Source organism: Aulostomus chinensis, chromosome 9 (genome assembly GCF_037954235.1).
Source record: "Aulostomus chinensis isolate RoL2024-O1b breed Wild chromosome 9, RoL_Achi_v1.0, whole genome shotgun sequence".
NCBI lineage: Eukaryota > Metazoa > Chordata > Actinopteri > Syngnathiformes > Aulostomidae > Aulostomus > Aulostomus chinensis.
Genome location: NC_141328.1, coordinates 21,548,004 through 21,571,220, shown reverse-complemented (window position 1 = coordinate 21,571,220; position 23,217 = coordinate 21,548,004). Strand labels below are relative to the sequence as shown.

The window sequence follows — 23,217 nt, the reverse complement described above, 5'->3', positions numbered from 1 at the left end:
TGGCCTATTTTGCCAAGAATGCTGCAATGTTAAAATATCTTTTTAAAAAGCTTTTGGATTTTACTGCAGCAAAGACGAACTGCTCATTTGTCATGTAAGATAAACAGATCTTTCACATCTAAATACATCTCACACTAGTGAGAATGAGCCTAAACAAATGAATACTGACTGAACCAGGACAGCAAAGTGGAACTAGAGCACAGCATGCTCTTGACGCCTGAATATGTACTGGTTGCTCGGCTGTAGTTGAATGAAAAAGTATGTTTTAAGATTAAAATCCCTTTTAAAGGGCTTGGTACCGCCTACTGAAATTGACCTTCTCAACCAAGATACCTAAGCAAGAAGTCCAAAGAGTCACGTACAGGGTGACAGCAAATGTCACATTAAAATTCTGGTTGGAGTGTGCAGCCTGTTGGAGACAGTCGTCTCCACAATGAACCCAGATTAGCTGCATTAATCCCCTGCTGCCCCTTGGCATGTGTGTTAAAAACCATTATGTCCATACAAAGAAAACCATTCATATTGTGCACACACTTGTTCGGTTCCAACAAGTGCAGAGGAAGTCTTATTCCAAGGCAATGGCTTTGTAAAAGGATTGAAATCAGAATGATTTGAAAATGAGGCCTGATGAACAGACACACTCTTCTTTACCACCCCCCCCTTTATACACACTCACACACACACACACACACACACACACACACACACACACACACACACACACACACACACTTTCCCTGTGTGTCACTTCATTGCCCTTTTTCTCTGTAGCTGAATGCATTTGAGCTAATTGTCTGCTGCCGCTGATTGAAGCTCTCACAGGCTTCTCAGTGCTGCTGCTTTCTAAAGGAAAGCTTAACATGCAGATAGAAGACACAGAACCTTGAAAAACATCTTTGAGCTGGTGGAGACTCTGCACTGCATGAATTGGCAAAAGATATCTCTGTGGTTTATCTGTTGTTGTATATATCTGTTGTGTTTTTGTTTTTGATGAAAATAATATTGATCAGTTCAGAATATACCTAGAATTAAAGAACTAACAGTCCAAATGAGTTTGATCACACAGAGGACAGACAGTATCAAAGCTATCCAGAATCCTGTCATTTCAAAACTTCTGTGAAACCGTCATCTTAGTCTTTCTGTCATCCAAACTGTCATCTCAGTCATCCTGACTGTCATCCAGACTGTCTTCTCTGTCATCTCAGTCAGTCTGACTGTCGTCTCAGCCCACCGACCTTTTGAATGCATTCTTCAAACTCTGCACTCCACACACGCAGCTTGTTTGAATATATATTTTGTTTGGTCTGTCTCCTACCTGTGCAGACAGCCTTCTGTACTTTTGAAACAAATCATTTCCTCTCTGGGGTTGAATACCATATGGGACTAACAAGTCTTGACCACATGATCATTGATACTGTTGCATCACGTGGCTTTGGCGCAAGTTTACTTCAGCCAGTTGCGGTTGAAAAGCACCAAAATGTATTTCCCCAACAACTGAGTTGAGGTAGATAAAAACTAGGCTGAGAAACATCATTATAAAACCCATTTTCCAAATAGCACAATAAAAACACATCTTATTAATGAAATTCCAGCACATGTCAATGCATACAAAATGGTTGTGCCCCAAACCAGCTCAGGAGCATCAGGGTATTTGCCGTGAAATGTTTATTTTTGTGGAAATAAAAGAGAAAACTATACTTTAAGCTAAACTTGATCACTGAATCAGCTGAAATACTTGCATACGGTCTCATTTTAATGTTTACTAAATTGTTATGCATGTAGGTGTGGTTGTATATTAAATATCCCTTTGAAAATATTTTGTCTTTTGGCAAGTAGACGCTCTAATGGATATCTCCAAACACAGGTTCTCCTTCTCTGTTGTCCTCCACTGATCCTCCTCTGCCTTGTCTTATCCAGTCTTTATATCTCTCACATGAACGAACACACAAGCAGTTAAAGGAAGTCGGTGATGAACTGATGAACGCAGATTTCACTTGGGAAAAGATTCTGCAGAGACCTAAACCACTATCAGTGAAGCCTGTTTTCTTTTTTTAGATTATCATTTCTCCCCCATCAGTTCCTGTCCTTCCTGATCTCTCACATCAAAAATGCTCTGGTTGAAAAAGATACACAAGATTTCCCTCCACCAGCACAGTTTGATTTATCAAGAAGAATGGAAAAAAAACCTCCAAACATCTGCTGTTTGTTTGTCTGTGCGTGGAAGAGATAAAGAGGCCACGTCTGGGTTTGAGCCCGGAAATTAACTTATTGTTTCTCTTCTCTCATCTCGATCCTCAGGGCTCTGGTGTTTATTGCCCATGGTGCCGGCGAGCATTGTGGGCCATATGATGAGATTGCGCGGAGCCTGAAGGACCTGTCCCTACTGGTGTTTGCACACGACCATGGTGAGCCACAACTCACACCCCAGTACAGTAATGCCTGCATACATTAACACTCACGCTCAGGCTCAGCAGTAGCTCACACACACACACACACACACACACACACACACACACACACACTAAGAACAATCTCGACCAAATCAAAAAGCATCACCGGGACGGTAACAGAAGTTGTGGGGTTTGTGACGTGTATATGAAGCTGCAGGTTCAATGAAACTCTTTGCTGGTGGTTCTGAGCTGAGACTTGAGACTAGTCAGCTTGGTGAAGGTGAGTCTTATTGCCAGAGAAAATAACCATGAGAAGTTTCTTGCTCGAGTCATATTCAATGGTAGTGCAGTGCTCATTGTTTTAGGTGCGGAGCCACAAGCTGTGTCACATCACAAAGACATTAAAGACATTGTTTCTATTACATGCTCCACCCCTTTCCTGCTGTTCCTGGTCAGCATTTCTATTTTATCCGGCCCAACTTGTGCATTCTGTTGAACGCCACAACAGGAGTTAAAGGGCAAAGAGACTCGTGGCGTAGAGGAATGAACCGGATATGCCAGCAGGGTAATAGATCCTAAGAGATCAAGTGTTTGATCCAGGCAGCAGGCACATGAACAGTTCAGACAGGTGAAACAAGCTTACTTTAGGAGCGTAAACTGGCTCTAGACAAATCCAGCGAAGACTGATTACCTTGGCAGGGTTTGGAGAAGCTGTTGATGACAGTTAGATGCATGTCACAGAGGACACGTCAAGACTACAGTTTCAACGTTTTTCAGTGTACTGAACATTCTTGAGCCCAGCATTATGTTTTAACAGTTATATGGCAGATACATACATACGTAAAACATGCAGTTTATTTTGTAGTAGAGGTGAATTAGGTGTTAATGATACATTGGTCCACCGAGGGGGTTTGAACCCAGCTCAGCTCGGCTATTGCTCTGTCGTTTTTATTGTTGTACTGGACACTTCAGAAGCAGCTAAAAAAGCTCTGAACTGTTTACAGCAGATACATCAAGCATACAAAGACAAAGAAATAAAGTAAATTTGGATGCACTTCCAGAGGCAGGTTTCTTAATCAGCAGCAGACAGACCTCATAGAGACTGAAGGACAAGAACGAGCGGGGCAGCTCACACAGGAGCAGTTTGTTCAGTCTCTCACAGTAAAATGTCACACTGTTAAATGGAAAATACTGAACTGGAACAAGCCCCTGCAGACACACACACACACACACACACACACACACACACACACACACACACACACACCCTCAGGCACCTCCCGATAGAGTTCACCAATTGAGATCTTTCACTTGCTTGTTCTCCATCACATTTTCTTCTCTCTCATGTATTTCTTTCTATTTATGGGCCTTTGTCATTCACAGCCTGCACAGAGTGGAGGCTTCTTCAGTCCAGCAAACACTGCATCTATTGACCAGTCAAATTAATGTCATTTCCTTAAGAACAAGTACAGACTCACTCACTCGATGTTACAGAACATGATCGACTGAATGCTGATGTCACCGAGAGATTAAGTTTAGTTCAAATGTCATATTTTTCCTTCAGGAGTGACAAGATAAAGTATCAGAGTAGAAGACTTCAGTGATTATCAATTCAAGTTATCTTTTCTTTTCAGGAAAATGGTAATAATTATTAGTATTAGTAATAATATCTCTAAATATATCTCCAAAACTAATAACACAGAATTTAATTATTTGGTGGACAGACATATAGTATTACAAGATGCAAGTGACTAACTTTTAGAGGCCATCTGGATCAAGTTGAGGACATTACATAGGCACCATTTATCCCCTGGTATAAAGCACCAAACACATCATAACAAATTATAAATACAAAGGAAACCCTTTCTCCACACAACATCTTAGAAAGAGTTCCGTGGCAGTGCTGCCAAACTGCAACCAAAGCTTCCATTTATTACTGAAACATTTAGTGTGAACAACAATGTAATAATAGTTTCATGGTTTGCTGGTTAAAAAAAAAAAAAATTCCCATGTAAATTGAATATCTGTTGAGGGTTTGGACTGTTGACAAAATAATAAGTTAAATTATGTCATTGTGTGTGTGTGGGGGGGGGGGTAAATTAGAGGCTAAAAAAACAAAAGGTTTAAGACTTAATTGAGAGAGGAGTCAATTAGGTAAACAATCAAGCACACACCGAGGACACACTTCTGGTTGTTTCCACTGAAAATGGTCATGTCCCTTTTTCCATTTGCATTCTCTACATTTGCAGGACTGTAATTTAATTTATAGATAAATAAAGCACCCTCATTCATATTTCATATATGCATCTTTCAAAATTACAACATAAATTAGCTGCTGGTAAAAAAAAAAAAATCATTACTCTGTGCTCTCAAATGTCTCCTTTTTGGGTGTTTTGTGACTGCGCGCGTGCGTGTGTGTGTGTGTATGTGTGTGTGTCTGTGTGAGTGTGAGGTCATTGATCGCTGCAGCTGTGATTGAACATTGATGTGCATACTGTGGTAATCGCAGAGCTGTTGGAGCATGGTAAAGACGTTCTTGCTCGTGTGCTACACATATATTTATAGATTAAAATTACAGGATGATGAAGGTGAGCAAAGCACATGTTGTGAGTGATTAGGAGCTCGCTGGTGTTATTGAATCAATGGTTGTCATGACAACTCACATCACCTCGCTCAGCCGCTGGTGCAGAGAGCTGGAGGAGAACACAAGGACATGCATGTATATGCATGCATATACATGAATCTATGTGTTTCTCTTCCATCTTTTCACTCCACCTCCACCCCCTCTGCATTCATTTTTATCTCCACTCTTACTCTTGCATCCACTTTCCGTCTTTTCTACGCTTCTTTTTGGATTTAGAGGAGGAGAAACCAATGGCTTACCAATAAGCTCAGTGTTTTTTACAATTATGAAAAGAAATGTAGATATTTCAACCAACCAATCACTCAAGTTCTTATACGCCTTCTAGAGAGTTTTTATTCATCATCACTAACTTTAGCAGAACAATAATTCTTTCTATTGGGTGTCTATGGTTGAAAACCAGTCTGGTTTGCCTCCACAGTCGGCCACGGTCAGAGTGAAGGAGACAGGATGAACGTGAAGGACTTCCAGGTCTACATCAGGGACTCCCTGCAGCACATCGACCTGATGAAGTCCCGCCACCCCGACCTACCTGTCTTCATTGTGGGTCACTCAATGGTAGGACATTTCCCACGATCTGCATCAGCCCAAGGAGACATTTTGTGTATCATCTTCTAGCAGCAAAAGTGTTTTCCTGTCAACATGGAACTGTTACTCAGATAATTGGTTGGAGGGAAGTGGAACTCTCGCTGATGTGTTTGCCTGTTTTGTTTGGTGTGAAATTACTTTCCTAGTCCCTTGTGCTGCGTTTGACATACAAAGAGAGAAAGCAGCATAAAACAACAGCACAACAATGAAAAGACCATTTTTGAGACAATTTATATGACAAATGCAGCACTTTCTCTTCTCTCAGTGGTATATGGCCAAGATGTTTTACCCCCCCCCCCCATACAGTCATCAATGACAAACTTGTGATGAAAAGATCAGTCTCTAAAATCCTGCTTCCCTTTCATGCAGTGACGCACAACTTACTGCAACTGGTCTTTGAAAGGCTCCAACACAGCAGTCTCAGGTTTAGTGACCTGGTCAATGCCCCTGTATTTGTTGGAGGAGAGAAAGTGTGCGGCAGCCCAAGAATTACACTGATAAAATTCTTCCCTTTTAGCCACATTTGATCTTGTTTCTGTAGTGTGCTGTCGACAAGTGTGTGTTTCCAGTATGCCAAACCATTAAAGGCGCGTTGTGTAGGATTTAGAGGGCTCCTTTTGCCGAAATACTATTTTCTCATTGGTGTATGATCACCCGAAACCAAGAGTTGTTTGCTTTCTTAGCTTAGCAGGAGCCTTCAATCTTCATAGGGATCAGGTCTTTTTTTTAATCATATTTGTTTACAGTGTTTACTAGTAATAACCTATATAAGCTGATTCTTCTTGAGCTTGTCGTTCTAAGTTTGTTGCCGAATGCATTTGCACTGTTTGCACCAGATGATTCTGAACGGCTGACTGCTATGGCAACTAATAAGGCTTATGATTTGTGTATTGCAATAAATTGTAGTAGAATCTAAATTGGAAGCAGCAGTCATATAGGCTGAGAAGAAACACTAAATTGAGAATGCTTCAAGCCCTGCATCCTACGCACTGACCCTTTAAATACAATATTTGGAATATTCATAGTTTTCTTCAAGACCTGAATGTTGGAAATGGGAGTTTCAAAAAGCTTGTAGTGTGTGTGCGATGATGGAGGCGAGGCTAGGTGAACTATGCATGTCTGAATGCAGTATGGTAAACCACAAGTATATTCATATTGAGGGAAACTTCTGTAACATTTAAAGCTTTTGGATGGACCATGGATGTGCTAACAGCCTCCAAGAGAGCTAAATAACAGGCTCTTACTTTCTTTGCAGCTATCTTCAAAGTGTGTCATGCATATATTCCACACATCAAGGAGTCAATAACCAAACAAATTATCTCATCACCTCGAGCTAATCAACAGCCATTTCTATCATCTTGCGGGAACATAAAGTACATATGCAAAGTAGGAAAATGAGGCGTAAGGCGGTCGCTCCCTTCATTTACTGCTTCCTAGTCAAAGCAGCAGCCCCTGAAATTTGCAACTGCGTCTTTCTGCTGCCGTTTGTGGTTAGAAGGGCTAGAGAGTTAGATGCATTGCAGCAAAAACAACTTTCAGACAAAATATGGGAAAAATGATCCAAACAACTTTCTCTTCCTTCATCACCAGCAGTACAACCCCTCAGTTAGAAGAGGTTCCCTTTAATTGTTTCAGATGTTCCATGATTTAATGGGGAGGGGGGAGTTGCTTGTGATTTTAACTTGGCCTTGAATCCAACCCATACACCACTTAAATATTCTCAGATGATTTTTTGGGGGGGGGGGTTGCATAGAGACAACTGACATAATGCCTGGACACAAACTGTCTGAAGTCCGCCAGCCAGGGAACTATTTTTAACTGATGCATTTATTCAGTTTTTCCACAGAGCTGCATTGTTGTTCTCTGTGACCTAATACGGCCAACAGCAGTGCTGAGTTATATAATGATTTATAACCATCAGTGTTTGTAGGTCGGCCCGCGCTTGTTTCTGATGGGTTCTCTTATCATGCACAACTGGGCTCATGCGGAGATTCATCTAGTCTCCAGTATCTTGTAGAAGGAAGAAGCTGATTTCACTTTCACAAAACATAAAAGAGGCTCTCTCAGCACCACCTGGATGAAACACACTGGAGGCTGAATACAAAAGCAAATAATTTATTCTTTTATTTCACAGCTGGAAGAGACGCTTCAAGCAGAGAAGACAGAGGAGAAATGCAAATTCAATACTGGACTATTTTTTTCCACTCTTGTTATCTCGTTACACAGCAGATAATTTAGTTTTGTACGTGTTTGCTGCTGATATGAGGACCTGTGTGGAAAATTAGATACATTGGTTAAGAAAAACATATTTGCATTTGCTTCTGAGCAAGACGTTGAAACTTACGGACCTCTATTAGGACCGCTTTTTCATACAGACAGGAGAGGTTACAGCTAATTTTTGAAAATATAGAAAAATCCTATATTGTACGAAAGAGTACTTCATCCAAAAAGTGTATTTCAAGTACTAACAAATAGGTCTTGAGCCAGGAAGAGCCAGCCATATATTGTATTTTTTTTTGGCCTGACGCTAACGAAGCCTCGTGGCCACAACCACAAACAGTAACAAAACTGTCCGTTTCTAATCTCTGAAGAGCATTGTCCGATATGTACTGTAATCCTGGTTCTTCAAACACCACATACACATTTTTTGGGAAAGTATCACTTTAAGCTGAGGAAGAAGACACCAGACCAAAAAAAAGGAGGTTCAGTGAGTATTGGTCCTTAGCAAACACAAATGTTCAATCTGGAAGGATGCCCCTAACTGACTAAAACATGTCTCACTCTCAGGCAGCAAAAGGGATTTGTATAACCGACAGCTGATAAAGTCAGAAATTAATTAAACCAAAATTTAATCATTTGTAACTGCTACATTAATGGAGTTTTATAAAGAAAGAGTGCCAGTAGATGCTTTTTAATGAAACATTTCTTATTTTTTCATATTTTCAGCCAATCCACTTCTGTCATTGTCCATCAGGTCACATTTTTTGGAATCAGTTAACTAAATATTTAAACAAAATTAAATTCATGGCTGTTTTTGCAAACCTTTTAGGGTGCTGTGTTGCAGTGCAGTATATTTATATGCAGAATGGAGTTCCAAACAATGTGACACACAAATAGTTTTGTGTAAATTCACCCGTGGGATCCCAGATGGAGGCCAAGCGCCTGTTTATACATACATCAGAGGCTGTAAATATCAGAGATGAAGTCACCTCTGTCCTTTCCTGGCTCTATTTTCTCCTGTCATTTCTGTCACCTGTCTGTACGCTCATCCTACAAACGTCTGCCTCTCTTCTTGTTGCATTTCATTCAGTTTTGTTTTTATCTGAACTTGAACAAGCTATAATTTCAAGTCAATTCCTGGGGTAGCTGTGTTTTTAAAGGCCTCATTTACCGGCTTCCCTTTGTTATGACTTCATATCCTTTTTCTGTTTGCCTTTTCCTCTGCTCGTCTGCTTGCATGCTTGCAGGGATGACGCAAAAACCCCAAGACAAAGAAAACCACCTGCAGATTGTATATATGCAGGGACGCTGCTGCAGTGACAACATCCTGAAGAGAAGACAGATAACAGTCTGGCTACAGTGAAATATGGCCAGTACCTTAGTTACAGTCTCCTGAAAATGTTTCATACGCAAATAGAAAGCAGTGGGAGAGCTCAGAATTCCACTGAGAAAAACTTCCTGGCACCTCCTGGCAGGAGTGAGAGTGAGAGGGAGGTGAAATGTGCTCACTATGCAAACTTGCATTATCTTATATTGTACATGTACATCACATGAAGACACCACAATATAATTGTGATGGAAATTAAATGTTTGTTACATCAGGCTTGCTCTGTGTAACCACTAGGTGGCAGTAAGACTTAAATTTAGCTTGCATATACACAGAAACAGATCAAGTTTGCCATTAGCTTCCAGCTAAATAGGTGTAGCTGGCTCCTTCTGCTTTCTGGCATCACAAAGAAGTGATGCAGAAAGGAAAACATGATTCTTGAAAGGCAAAATATACTTTTTGGGGGAAGTGTAACTTGAGATATTTAGCAATGATTATGAATGAAAAGAGTTTCTAAAGTAAGGAGCTACAAGCCTCGCATGTGTTTCAGAACCAGCCTTTGCTTCACTCTGCAGTAATTCAGAAGTTGGACAAGAGTTGTCTCAGCTCTTGCTTCCTCCCACTCTTCCTCTTTTTCTCTATCAATATTTTTGGCCCATTTTCATTTGTCCTACTTCCCGGGTGCCAAAGTTTTATGTAATGCCACATCACTGTTTAAGTCCTTCGCTCTGTTTGTTTAGCTTTTCCACCCTCCATCTGTTTCCATAACTCATTCTTCTGCTTTACCACATTTCACAACGAGATGACTCGATTCAGACTTTGATCTGTTTACCCTTTTTTCACTATTGTTATGTTGCTAAGTGCCTTGGGGAATTATTGACCAGTGCCGTTCCAGACCAGTGGGTTGGATCCCCAGACATTGCACCACAAGGATGACTGAGATGCATCCTTAATGACTTAATTCTTTTTCAGCTGTACTGTCACGTAACTGAAAAAAAAAATTAATCCAGGATTACTTATTAATTAAAGGATTTCCTGCTGTGGCTTATTTGTCTGTCATAGCATTTCAGTAAAAAGCTGCATCCTTGTCAGTGTATCAGCTGATTAGTGTTTAGTCCCTATGATGTACATGATTTAGGAGTTTAACCAAAAGATTGGTACTTCCTCTCCTCCCCACAAGAGCAAGCAGAGAGATTGTGGATACAAATCAACCTACAATTTTCAGCTCATAGATAATCAGTGTTTAAGTGCAAATCGAAACGTGCATGTGCGAATTGAAACAGACAGAATATTCGTTTTCAATGATGCAAAAGGCAGTGCTGAAGCGCACGCATCATTGTGTGTGTGAAGCTGCACAGCAGACGTTCAACCCTGATGCGTTCCTACAGTTTGTCCTCCTTCAGAGCCTTTGCTCTCTATATGAAGACAAACTGTGGCGTTGGAATATCAGCTGTGCACATTCTTGATAAAAACTGCTTAGGCAGATTACAAAATTTTTACATTTAAATTTATCTGTTCGGCTCCTCTGATCAGACGCATCTAGGTTTAAAAAAAGCATCTGATCAGAAGGGCTGAACAAATGACTTACGTAGCAGGATGTGTTGGAGGACTTGTCGGGTATGGTGACTATTTTTGTGAGTATCCAGTTTTTGAATAATGGCTATAATTCCAGCCTGTTAGCTATTAAAGTAACTCAAAGTACTCATCAACATAGCATTCATCCTGTCAGCTCAAGTTCAGAGAGAAAGCATAAGGAGGCCTCTAATCATTGTCTCGTTGAGCTTCTCTGTCCCTTCCGACCTCCATCTCTCTCCCGCAGAATCTTATCAGCCCTTTTCACAGTCTATCACTCTATCATCTCTGTCAGTGTAGCTCACTAGACAAAACATGCATGTGTGAGGGAACCATAATGGTCCTATTCACCAAATGACAATCAGTCATACTACACCAGAATCAAATACATTGGACTGATCTGCCTTTTGGACATCAGCCATGAGACATTCCACAGTTTGCTGGAGCTATATTTGTGTGTCACATATCGAGTATGCCTGTGAGGAGACTGAGCAGGCAAGCCTGTGTCAGTGAGAGCAATATGCATGCATGCAAGCAGTGCTGTGTGAGTGCATGGTTGTGTTCTTATGTCTTTAGAAGGTGAGATTTTCTGGTGGGAAATGTTTTGTGTTCGTCTACTTAGTGGCTCTTTTTAAAGGGAGCCCGTCTTTGGCCCCAGACTGATGAATATTCACACAAGTGACAAAGAACGCTCACATAAACAAAGTTGAAGCCAATTAGTTTCCAGAGAGAGAGAGAATCGTGTGTGTGTGTGTGTGTGTGTGTGTGTGTGTATGTGTGTGTGTGTGTGTGTGTGTGTGTGTGTGTGTGTGTGCGTGCATGCGTGCGTGCGTGCGTGTGTGTTTGTGTGTGTGTTGCTCAGCACGCCAATGTCAACCATAACCAACTGATGTGAGTCCCGGTCGTCACAGAGCTGCTAATTATCACGGCCCCTCATCTCCAGATTTGAATCACAATACCAAATGTCAGCGTGGGTACCAAGGTGTGGCCTTGTTCTGCCGTTGCACCCCCGAGGGCTGTGGGCTCACGTCCACATTTCTCTCCCACTCTGTAAAGAGCAACAGTAACAAAGGGTGCAGGGTGGAAACTCGCACCCGTCCAAACAGAGGACAGATTGTTTTATGTTCGTCTTGACCTCTGAGGAGTTTTCCCACTGCTCCTGGCTCCAGAACCTCTCACCTACTTTGCTAAGACCTTCCCACTCCTGTTAGAGGACAGAAGACACTCCCTGTCTTCTGTTACAGACTGATGAGGAAACTCAAATCATCATCCCCCCATTGAAGAAGGGTCTTTGTTCCATTTTTAGTCCCACAAGTGGCTCAGTTTTGCTCCAGAATCTACCTCTTTTTCACAGCCTTTGTCCTCATTTGAAGCTTGCGACTCTCCAGGTGTCTCTGCAAGCAGTGTAAGAACAAAACCAGGTCAAAATCTAGCGTAGAAACGACAACCTGCAAAATCACGCCAGTCTGCTGTGATAAACAACTACATGGCAGCATCACCAACACCAAACCACAGACAAACAGAGATGTGACTTTACCACCCTTTTTGACCGTCAGGGCTTTAAAAGTAGACAGAGAACTTTTCTACCAGGAACAGTGGTATGTCTGCTGCACCAGCCCCTGCTGTACCCCGACTTCTCTTATGGGCGCATGGAGAGAAGCTGCGGTGGAGTTGCAAGCTTTTGACTTTGGCTGCAAGTCAAGACCTAGAAGCTAATTGGCAGGGCACACACTTGCCTGGAGGATGAAAATCAGTCAGTCGCCTCCGAGCAAGAGGACTGTCAGACAATACTGACGCAAAATCACGTATTTTCTGTACAGATTCTACAGGAATCTCATGAAACATTTGTCTGCAGGAGAACTGATTTGTTCACATTTTCTGATGACTGATGTCCATCATGTTTCCTGATTTTCAAGCTTCGTCGAAAGCGGGAAAACCTTCAGAAATCTCTTCTCATTCACTCCCAACTGGATTCAAACAGCCCCTCTTAAAGGAACACACAAACTTTTTGGGGATTACACTTATTTTGCATCATTTTTTTTAGAGCCAGACAATTAGACACATACCCTCTCTCCTCTCTGTGAGCATTACAGAACTCCAAACCCTCACTGGACAACTGACTGCTTGTTCGCTTAGCAACAATGAACGCTAGCAGAGGGGCAGTAGAGAAACTGCTCACAAAAGTCATCAAATACACTTCTTTTCGAAGTGGTTTTTCTCTGCATTAATAGAACATGGGTTCTAGGTTGGTCAACTATAGCCCAAAACATTATGTAAACATCATGTGGTCATTCATTCTCTCAAAGTCTTGTTCTATCGTGATCTGTCCACTCAGGGCGGCGCCATATCCATCCTGACGGCCTGCGAGCGACCCAGTGATTTTGCAGGAGTGGCTCTGATAGCTCCAATGGTCCAGATGAACCCAGACTCAGCCACGCCGTTTAAGGTATCACTCGCTCACTACACTCTTGACATTCCATTCTCGTTCTCTTGTTCTCTCCTCTCTAATTAGACACCACTTCTCAGTGAAGTACTCCCAGTAGCAAGTTGTTTTACTCCACTTGAAATAATAAATATAGTACTGGCGCATGCTATATTCAGCATCCAGGGGCAGGAGCAAGTTTAAGTACCTCTTGGTGTCTCTTACCAAATCAGCCCTGATAACCTCAAAGAGAGGACGCATCTCACTCTTATTAGCATGAATGTGTCTTTTTAAATCTAGCAGAAATGTTAACATACAGTAGAAAAAGGCAGGGTGACACTTCTTTTCTCTGCTGGAAAATATACATCCCTTTCCAGTACTGGCTGGAAAGAGGAGAAAGAACTGAAGTACCTCAGGTACACCAAACAATGCTCCAAAGCTACTGATGTATGTGTCAACTGAAGTGCTTGATGTGTGTGTGTGTGTGTGTGTGTGTGTGTGTGTGTGTGTGTGTGTGTGTGTGTGTGGTGTGTGGTGTGTGGTGTGTGTGTGCAGGTTTTCCTGGCGAAGGTTCTGAATCACATGCTGCCCAGCCTTAGTCTTGGCTCCATTGAGTCCAAATGGGTCTCACGGGACACAAAGCAGGTGAGATACAATAGGGGATGAGGTGTGTGTGTGTGTGTGTGTGTGTGTGTGTGTGTGTGTGTGTGTGTGTGTGTGTGTGTGTGTGTGTGTTTTGAGGAGACTATCTGTTCTCTTATCTGGTGTTTAAACATCAGGTACAAGCATCACAGACAACGGAGGTCTCATGGGAAAGATGTGTGTGTGTGTGAACTCAACCACTGACTTCTTTGAACAAGCCCACGCGGAAAGACCACCTCCTGAATGACAGCGTTTTATTGTCTATCTGTTTGTGTGTGTTTGTTTGTGTGTATGGGGTGTGTGGTGGGGTGGGTGGGTAGTCGGGTGCACACACACCTTGGTAGTGCAACCCTGCATTATCACCTCTGCCATGGAGGTGTTCCCCCATTTCTGTTTGTGTGTGGTTTTGTTTTTCTCTCAGCAGGAGTATACAAAATGTACCAGGCAGATTTTAAAAAAACCTCGTGAATGTAACCTGAATGTGACCTCACAGGTAATGTGAATGTAACCTCAATATGACCAGCAGAAAAGCAACCATTCGTGCCTCTTTGCTTGACTTTGTCTCTGGACTGACACAATAGGTTCATTAGATAGTGAGGCTGAAACATGAACACACCAACATTTTGGTGTCTATGCTTATTTGCCATCGTCCCTACAGCCAGACAAGAAGATAGGAACCCTTGCCCTTGCTGGGTCAAGCAAGCAGTTCAAGCATACATATGTGTGTATATATATATATATGTGTGTGTGTGTGTGTGTGTGTGTATGTGTGTGTGTGTGTGTGTGTGTGTGTGTGTGTGTGTGTGTATTCCTATGTTCCTATGTTCCCTCCATTTGGAAGGAAATCTCTCACCATGAAGACGGCGTTTGTGGGTGTCACAGACGCGTCTGAGCTGCTAAACATTGCCTGCTCATTTCTGAGTCACAGCAGCAGCAAATGTGGCCTGAGAGCAGCTCCTTGTGTCGCAATGGGCCATCAGCTGTGTTTACAGAGAAGCCCATGAGATACAGGCGTGTGTGTGTGTGTGTGTGTGTGTGTGTGTGTGTGTGTGTGTGTGTGTGTGTGTGTGTGTGACTTATGTGAGAGCATGCATGGAACTTGTTTTATGTTTAAAGGAAATGGTTGTGTCTGGTTGATTGAAAGCATCATAAAGTCTTTTTCTTCCCTTTGATCTGTTCTTCCCGTCTGCTTTAATGTCTCCTCTCCTCTATCTTTCTCTCCTTCCCTCTCATTCTTTCCTGTTTCTCTTAACATAAAAGCCTCCCGTCCATTTATTAATCATCTTTACTTCCCAGGAGCCCTGTGATGTCTAAAGTTTCTCCCTGTGAGCCACTACACATGTTTAGGTCACTGTAAAATATATCGTGCCTCTTAAACACACATTGTACAAACTTTACAAACATCTCATGTCATATGGGGAGAGAGTTGGACCAAATGCAGTACTTAAAGTAAGAACGGTCAGATGTATGATGAACTTAGGGCTCGTCTGCGTGTCTCCTCCTCATCGCCAGGTGGAGGCGTACGACAGTGACGAGTTGAACTTCCACGGTGGGATGCGTGTATCCTTCGGTATGCAGCTGATGGGGGCAGCGGCCCGCATCGAGAGGGAGATCTCATCCATCAACTGGCCCTTCCTGCTCCTGCATGGCGACGCTGACAAGCTCTGTGACATCAGAGGCTCCAAACTGATGTATGAAAATGCTCCGAGCTCAGACAAAAAACTCAAGGTGGGTTGTTTTGTTTATTTTTCTTCTCTTTTCTTTTTTCAAACCATAAAAATTGAATAAGGTGAAAGAAAAGGAAGAGAAATAATCTGTTTTGGCAATAGAAGATACACGTTACTATGTTCACGATAACCTGAATTCAACCTTGTTATATGTCACATGTCGTCATGAGTCCAGGGGGTCAGGCAGACTTGAGGCTGCTTGACCTGCAGAAGGATGCGTGCTGTGAATGTAGAGAAGGGCGTTCACACTCTCAGTAGTCACATGGTTCCACACATGGGGTAACTGGAGAGAAAAAAAGGGAAGTGAGGAGTGAAATAGTTCCCGAGTTCCCACTCCCACGTGTCATCATACCACTGATCTACACAACCACGTGGTGGTACACAGATGGCTTGAATGTTGAATAACCTCTTCAGGGTTTACTAGAACCAGTTCTAATGCCTCCCGTGTCTTCCCAGGTGTATGAGGGAGGCTACCACGCCCTTCACCACGACCTCCCGGAGGTGGCCGCGTCTGTGCTGAAGGAGGTGACCAGCTGGATCACAGAGCGCCTTCCCACCACGCCACTGCCACAACCTCAAGGCTCCTAGGCTTACCCTAACCTTAACGTGTACGGCAAAGCTCAGCCAGTGGTCATCCAGGCCTAACAGTACTACAGCTCTCTCCTGTCCAATTTTTAGACTGACTCAGTATGAAACTGACCTCTTTCTCTTGGTATGCAATGTACTTCTTGAGTATTTTGTGTCATTCCTCCTAGTAGTCAAAATATCAAATTTTCTACTGAAAATACCCCCCCCCCCCCCACTATGTAGATTAGATTTGATGATGGGGTCTAAAAAAAAACACAGTTTAATGTTATTTTCTCTGATGAGAAGGCCTCGTCTATTTGGGCTGATTTTAAACATTCATTTGCGGCAGTTTGAATTGCAATGATGAGGTCGTGACCTCACGTGTGAGTCATCCAACAACAGGGACATATATGTTACTGCTCATCCAGCATTCGGTCAGATTGGAGGCTCCTCCGAGATGGTGCTCGTTCGTAAATAAGCCCTTCTCTCGATACAGGCAGCTTTCTGATAAACATACAAACACACAAGGCTCTCTTGAAATAGAACACATGCTCTCTTCTCCTCGCGTCCTCCATGCGTCTCCTCCCTGGAAACGGGTGCTCGGCAGACGCAGTGGATATGAAGAGTGGTCAAGTTGTGACCTGATGATTGTCTCACCTATTGAAAGCTATTTTTCTTATTTTTTGATGAATCATCCGAGTAAAGTTCTTTTTTCCCTCTCTCTTTCTTTTTCTGAAGATGCAGAAAAAAAGAGAAAAGGGGGCAAAGGTCAAAGATCTCTCCTCTTTTGACCTTTTAGGAAAAAAGTTAAATTCACTGTTGAGGTCATTTTTCTGGGGTCATGTGTTTGTCATTAAGCTCAGTCACACAGAAGATCATCGCTCTTCCGATCAAAGGAGGAGACGTCAGGGTGATTCCAGACGGGAGGATCAGATACTGAGAAAACAATGAAGAAAAGCGCCACATCCAGTCAGCAGCTCTTTACAGCCCCCAATTTTATTTTATTTTTTTAATTGCCCCAATTTCCAAAGCGATTCTTAGGAGAGTGGAGGGTGTAGTATCCACGGTGACAATTGCCCTCGTGTTACCACGGCAGCAGGCCATCATACATGTGTAGTAACCAGGGCGATCACTGCCAGACTGATTGAATGAGAGGAATTTCTGCTGCTAAACTTTCCATCTCCTCACGCTCACCAGCTCACTCCCCATCTCTCACCCCATTTCACCCCGTTACACCATATCTGGTCCTCTTTTTTTTTTTTTTTCCTCATTGAGTTGCTGTGGTGACCAGCAGCACTCTTTGTCCTGCCCATCACAGAAGTCCTTGTTCTACTGAGCATCATGTCAGACACCCACACTGGCTCTTACGGTTATTTATCACAAACGCTGCTTTTTTGGTTCTATTTTTGTTTTTCAACAGATGATGCGTCATTTCACCTGACGTGTATTCTGATGTTTTCCTTAAAAATCTCTGATTCTGTTCCAAGTTTGATCTGAAACCCTCTGATCTGCTGACATCACTTTGACTGGTTTCTGATGTTTGGTAGGGATGTGACGGTGGAGATTTTGGTTTTCCTAAAAACAGAATTTTATCACGAGCTGACACATTTCTCATCGATCAGAGGGGGGCTAATAATGTGAGCCAGAGCTGCACCTCTGCTGCCAATTATAGTGATTTTATGGAGCAATTTGGCAAATTTCCACCGTAAACGGTCTAATAACGTCCCTGCAAGCTTCTCGCTCTCTCCAGCCAATTTTTTTTGCCGGCGAGGATTTGCAGCTCAGGATGGCCATCACAGCACATTCCTAATGTTTGTGGCCTCTGTTGTTTTAGATCCCTGAATCACAGTGATGAGCAGCCTGTAGAAAGCTGAGGCCAATGCAAAGAAGAGAGAGGGGGACAAAAAGCTGTGTTCTGGATGGGTCTACCCCAAAATGTATGTCCTCTGCCACACCACCACCATTCATGTAATCCTGTTGACAGACTAACAAATGATGGATAAAAATATAATCTTAGTAGGTGTACTGATAGAATTGAAGTTGATAAGTAATAACTTGATGATTTTAGACCTGCAGGAAGGCAGGTTAGCATGATAGCATATGACCCAACCCAATTCCAAGGGCTTTACATGATGCATCAGTGACAAATAAATCCTAAGCCATTTAAAAGTAGGATGCATGTAAAAGGAGCACACACACATCGAAATAAGCTGAAGTCAGTTTATTTCTAATTGAATCAGGGTGTAAGTGCGAGTTGTTTTTTTGTCCTCAGGCAGCAGAAAATCCAGTCCGAGTGGGAATCAGACCCTCAAAAACTGATGCGCGCAGGCACACACACACACGCACACACACACACACACACACACACACACACACACACACACACACACACACACACACACACACACACACAACTAAGCATCCCTGGGTGTGCAGAAACTCCTGCTGCACAGTATCAACACAATAGAACCACGCAGGCAGCTTTGGAACTTTCCAAAGCTCTACCTGTCAGATGACATGAGTGCATATTACTGCTATCATTAGCTGTGGGGGTGGAGAGAGAGAGAGAGAGAGAGGGAGAGGGATGGAGTGAGAGGAGAGCGATGAGAGGAGCTGTCAGTAACCATGGCAGCGCCTTCTTTTCTGCAAAATCACCCAGTGAAAAATATGTATTCATTTACTGGTGCAGGATGTACAACAGACGCCGCTGCGCTTTCAGGGGCCAGTTGTCCTTTTCGCCGCTCCGAGGATTCCCCTTTTGTGTGAGCGTTGAGATAAGAGAGCGAACAATTAGTAACGTGGGCTTGCAGAGTATAATAAGAGACACACACACACACACACACACATTGGCTGAATTTAAATCAGGCTGCACTGCTGGTTATATTTTGAGGTATTTGGATTTAAAGACCAAAATTTTGTTTGTGTGTGTGTTCATTTTTACCCCGAGGTCTAGCAGTCAGACTGATTATAAAGAGGTGAGCGAAGCTCCTTTACTGACATTACTGTAGTTTTATTTGATTAGAATTCTCTGGCACGTCCATAAGCATGACTGCCACACAGTTCCAGAACACATGCATGTACATAGAATAACTGACTGTTAGTAGTCTTCATTTTCAGGGTGCGTTTTCATTAAGGAGGGAGGAAAAAAAAGACAAGGGCTTGGAATTCTGCTGGTTTATAAAAGTTTTTTTTTTATTTTATTTTTTCATCTCGACTTTATGACTGTTTCTAAGAAAAGAGCTGTTATACATAGGGGGGGAGGAATGAGGCGCACGGGCTGGCGTTTCTGTATTTCTACCAGATGAGATTCAACTGCATGAATGGACTCAAGAGAACTGAAGAGGTGTTTTCCAAAAAAAAAAAACGTTGTAAATCCAAGTCCATCATCAAATCTGTGAAATGGCGAATGGTTCCTTTCCTCTGAGAACATAAGCCAGTGAGAGTTCAGATTCCATTTTGGAAGAATTCAACTTGTCTTCTCAACAATTCCTGGGTGATATAATACTGTATGCTAGCATAGCATTGCTAACAAGGCACGATGGAACTACATCAAATTAAGACTGTGTGGCATTTTATGAATCTCTGTCTTGCGAAGAGTATTTATAGGAATTAATTTTATGTACAGGATACTATATATAAAACTATATATATATATATACATATTACTATATACTGTGTGTATATATATATATATGTGTATATATATATATATATATATATATATATATATATATATATTGATGACACATCAGAACGAGGCACTTTTTTATACCGTCAACTGGTCACGTGTAATTTTTACTGCTGTTGCTTAAAGCATCCTAACACTTTTTTGAGAAGGTTCATATGCAGAGATGTAGGACAACGCTTCTAATCTGATTGCACGTAGAGATTATTTTACTACTCTGTGTGTGTGTGTGTGTGTGTGTGTGTGTGTGTGTGTGTGTGTGTGTGTGTGTGTGTGTTTTAAGCCATCATTATGTTGGAGTAAAAAGTTCATGTTGCAGTTTGTTACCGAACTATGAATGTTTGAATCTTCATGTTTTGGGGTTGTTGTTGTTTTTTTTTTGTAACTGGATCTTAACAGCCAGGTTGCTATTATCGCATGTTCTTGCACTTCTATCAGAAAAAACAACTAAAAAAAAAAAACATTCATGATAATATGAATTGTAGTTATCAGGTGTCCATCCTTCATCTGTGTATCTTTATTCCATTAATTACCATTCTGAGATTTTTATAGGGATTTGTATGGTATGTTTATTTCGTTGTTTGTGCCTTATTGATATGACGTGAGTGGGTGAGCGCGTTCGTGCGACCCCGTCACGTGTGTGTGTCGATTGTAGTCGAGCTGTGTAGAATTCATCATATCTACTTGTGTGTTTTCTCACATCTGTTTGAGGGTTGTTGGAGTTTTATTTCTCTTCCTGCTGTTTTTCTCTCATTCAAAACTTGAAGCACTGACTTGAATTAACTTCTACTTTTTCGACAGAAATTGTATTAGGTTAGTTTAAAGCACATATGTTAAGGCCATCCTAATAGAGGCAATATTTGAGTATAAACTGAAAATAAAACAAATAGATGTAAAGTTTACAACATTCCTTATTTCCTTTTTTCTGTGTATTTGTCCATCTGAAATCTTATTAAATCCTCTGATACTTTTAACGCCTGTAGTGTTGAAGTCAGTGTGGTTAGAAACTTTGGAAAGTGCAGGAATTAATTGCTCTTTTACTTGTTAATTGTGCACATCAGTGAATGAAAAATGATCACAACCACAAAATCTCTGAAACGTGTGTTTGTACATGGAACAAATACACAAGGAAATACACGTCAAAATGGTTGGCGGTATATTTACCCAAAATTGCAAAAGCCTAGCGCATGTTAAATGTATTGGAACAGAACCACATACACTGGAATATTCAGGTATTTTTGAAGTAAATTTTCATGACTTGGGGTGGCATGGCTCAGGGGTAGAGTGGCCGTCTAGCGATCAAAGGGTTGATGGTTTGATCCTCACTTCCCTGACGACCATGTTTAAGTATCCTTGAGCAAGGTACTGAACCCCTAATTGCTCCTGATGGCCCTGCGACAGACTGCCGACCTGTCCAGTGTGAACCCCGCCTCTCGCCCAAATCAGCTGGGATAGGCTCCACCCCCCGAAGTGGATGGATTTATGTGACAAAGAAGTAATTACTCTTTCTCCATAAAAGATTTTATACTCCCACACTGTCAAACATGAACTTCATCAGGATTTTTTTCCAGGCCGGGAGATTGCTGTTTTTGAATTCCATAACTTTTCCATGTTTTTCATGGAGTGTATAAAGACCACAAGTCAAAATAATGTCATAATAATGTGTGTCATTAATATGCGTCTTTAATTTTCTTTTTTTGCTCAGTCGTCCTTTGTCTTTGTCACAGTGTCTTTCCACAGTTTTGTTTTGTTTTTTTAACTCATCATCACCTGAACGTTGTCACTGGAGGTAAACTTTGTGATGTTAAAAAAAACACTCAAATACCAGACGGTGGATGTTTTGTCAGGTTGAGCTCAGCGGAGTTGACATGGATGTTTACTTCAGCGAGGAAATGTAAATCTTAACTCTGACAGTTCTCTGGTGCTCATGTACTCAATAACAGGTTGTTTTATCAGACATTTGTACAGAGGGGTTCACACACGTGATCTTGTAGAATGAAAAAACAAAACAAAACAAAACCCTGTAGCATAGCTGAGCAGCAGCTCAGACTATTCCGTCCAAGCATGAGGACTCTTTGTACATAAGATGTAGATAACTGATGGAGAACCTCTTGTTAGGAGGACATTGATAATCACTGACAGAATAAAGGATACGACTGTTCAACTATGAAGCCCGACGGGATTATTATTTTAACTTTGGATCGATAAGAGGATTTTAAAACTGGATTAAACAGATTAAACTGAATTTTGTGATGCATGTGGCTTGTTATATTTTGTTCAGCTGGAAAAAAAAAAAGGTATAAAATGCAAATGATTCAAGCGTTCATATTTTTGTAGGTTTGCTGCCATGAAGAGGAGAGGAGAAATTTAATGATAGAATATAATTGTAATTAACTAAAAATACAGTCTGGCTTTTATGTAGTCGTATAGGTTTTTTTTTTTTTTTTACATTTATTCATTCTGATTACCATTTTTTTATTGCTCTAAAATATTTTACTACCATTTTATTTCAGTTTTACGATGATGTCTATTTAAACAATTGAATGATATATCTTTTGTTGATATGTGCTGTATTTTGATTATTTTTAATTGCTTTTTTGCCATTCACAATTAAATCCTGCTTTAATTTATTCCTATCCTAACTATATTTTCTCTTATTTGATCATTCAGTGCATATTAGCATCCAGGGTTATAAATCTCTGTGTCTTATTTCAGTCCCTTATATTCGGTTGAGCTCTTATAAAGGACTCTGAATTTCATTTCACTCGTTTGGAAGGTGCTCTGTATGAAGAAAGCATGATTGATTGACTGATTTATATCGTTGCAGAAATATGAAAACGCTCGTAATCCTACAGATTGAATCTAAAGATCGATTCCAACGTCAACAGCAGGTAAAATTCTTTCAATTTCATTTGTTTTTCCGCACCAAATGTTGCCCAGCGAGCTCTCCAGAATGGCCAGAACGTGACGCCTGAAAAGCAGCAGCCAACCAGTAGATGGCGGTGGTGCATCATAAATCCATTGAAGAAATTTCTGGTTCTGCTTGAATGACCGAACTGTGTTTCCATTTTATTGCACACGAGCATGAATGATCCACGCGTTTGACTGCAGGCTCGGGGAATTTGTCAAACCGGGAGAGTTTTCTTACTTTACTCTCATTTACACAGGTTCTGGTGCACTAAACCTTCTTAACTAGATTATCTCACAACCATCTTCACCTTCCAATAGTTTCTGAAACACTGGTTTTGATCATGTCAAACACCTGCTCGATTTTATAATCTTTTGTTAGTCAGCAGCTCGGTTTGTTTCTAATTGTCTGTTGTCTCAGAGTATCAGCAAAAAGCTGAAATGATGATGAAAATATTTTCAAACCCATTAAAATAACATTAGATCCAATATAATTACAGACTGAACAAAAAGTCATTTAAAAAATCCA

The 23,217-nt window shown here is 41.4% G+C and overlaps 1 protein-coding gene across 3 annotated transcripts in view; it reads left to right on the top strand.

Annotated features, from left to right (window-relative positions):
- mgll (monoglyceride lipase) overlaps positions 1-22,411 on the top strand; it is a 33,337-nt gene extending 10,926 nt beyond the window's left edge. For all 3 annotated transcript variants that reach the window (XM_086214248.1, XM_086214249.1, XM_086214247.1), the window contains 6 exons: positions 2,299-2,405; positions 5,453-5,589; positions 13,074-13,184; positions 13,716-13,805; positions 15,315-15,530; positions 15,986-22,411. In XM_086214248.1, coding sequence (XP_086070374.1) covers positions 2,299-2,405; positions 5,453-5,589; positions 13,074-13,184; positions 13,716-13,805; positions 15,315-15,530; positions 15,986-16,117 — 793 coding nt within the window. In that variant the 3' untranslated portion in view covers positions 16,118-22,411. The remainder of the gene's footprint in view (positions 1-2,298; positions 2,406-5,452; positions 5,590-13,073; positions 13,185-13,715; positions 13,806-15,314; positions 15,531-15,985) is intronic.
- Positions 22,412-23,217: the final 806 nt, after the last annotated feature.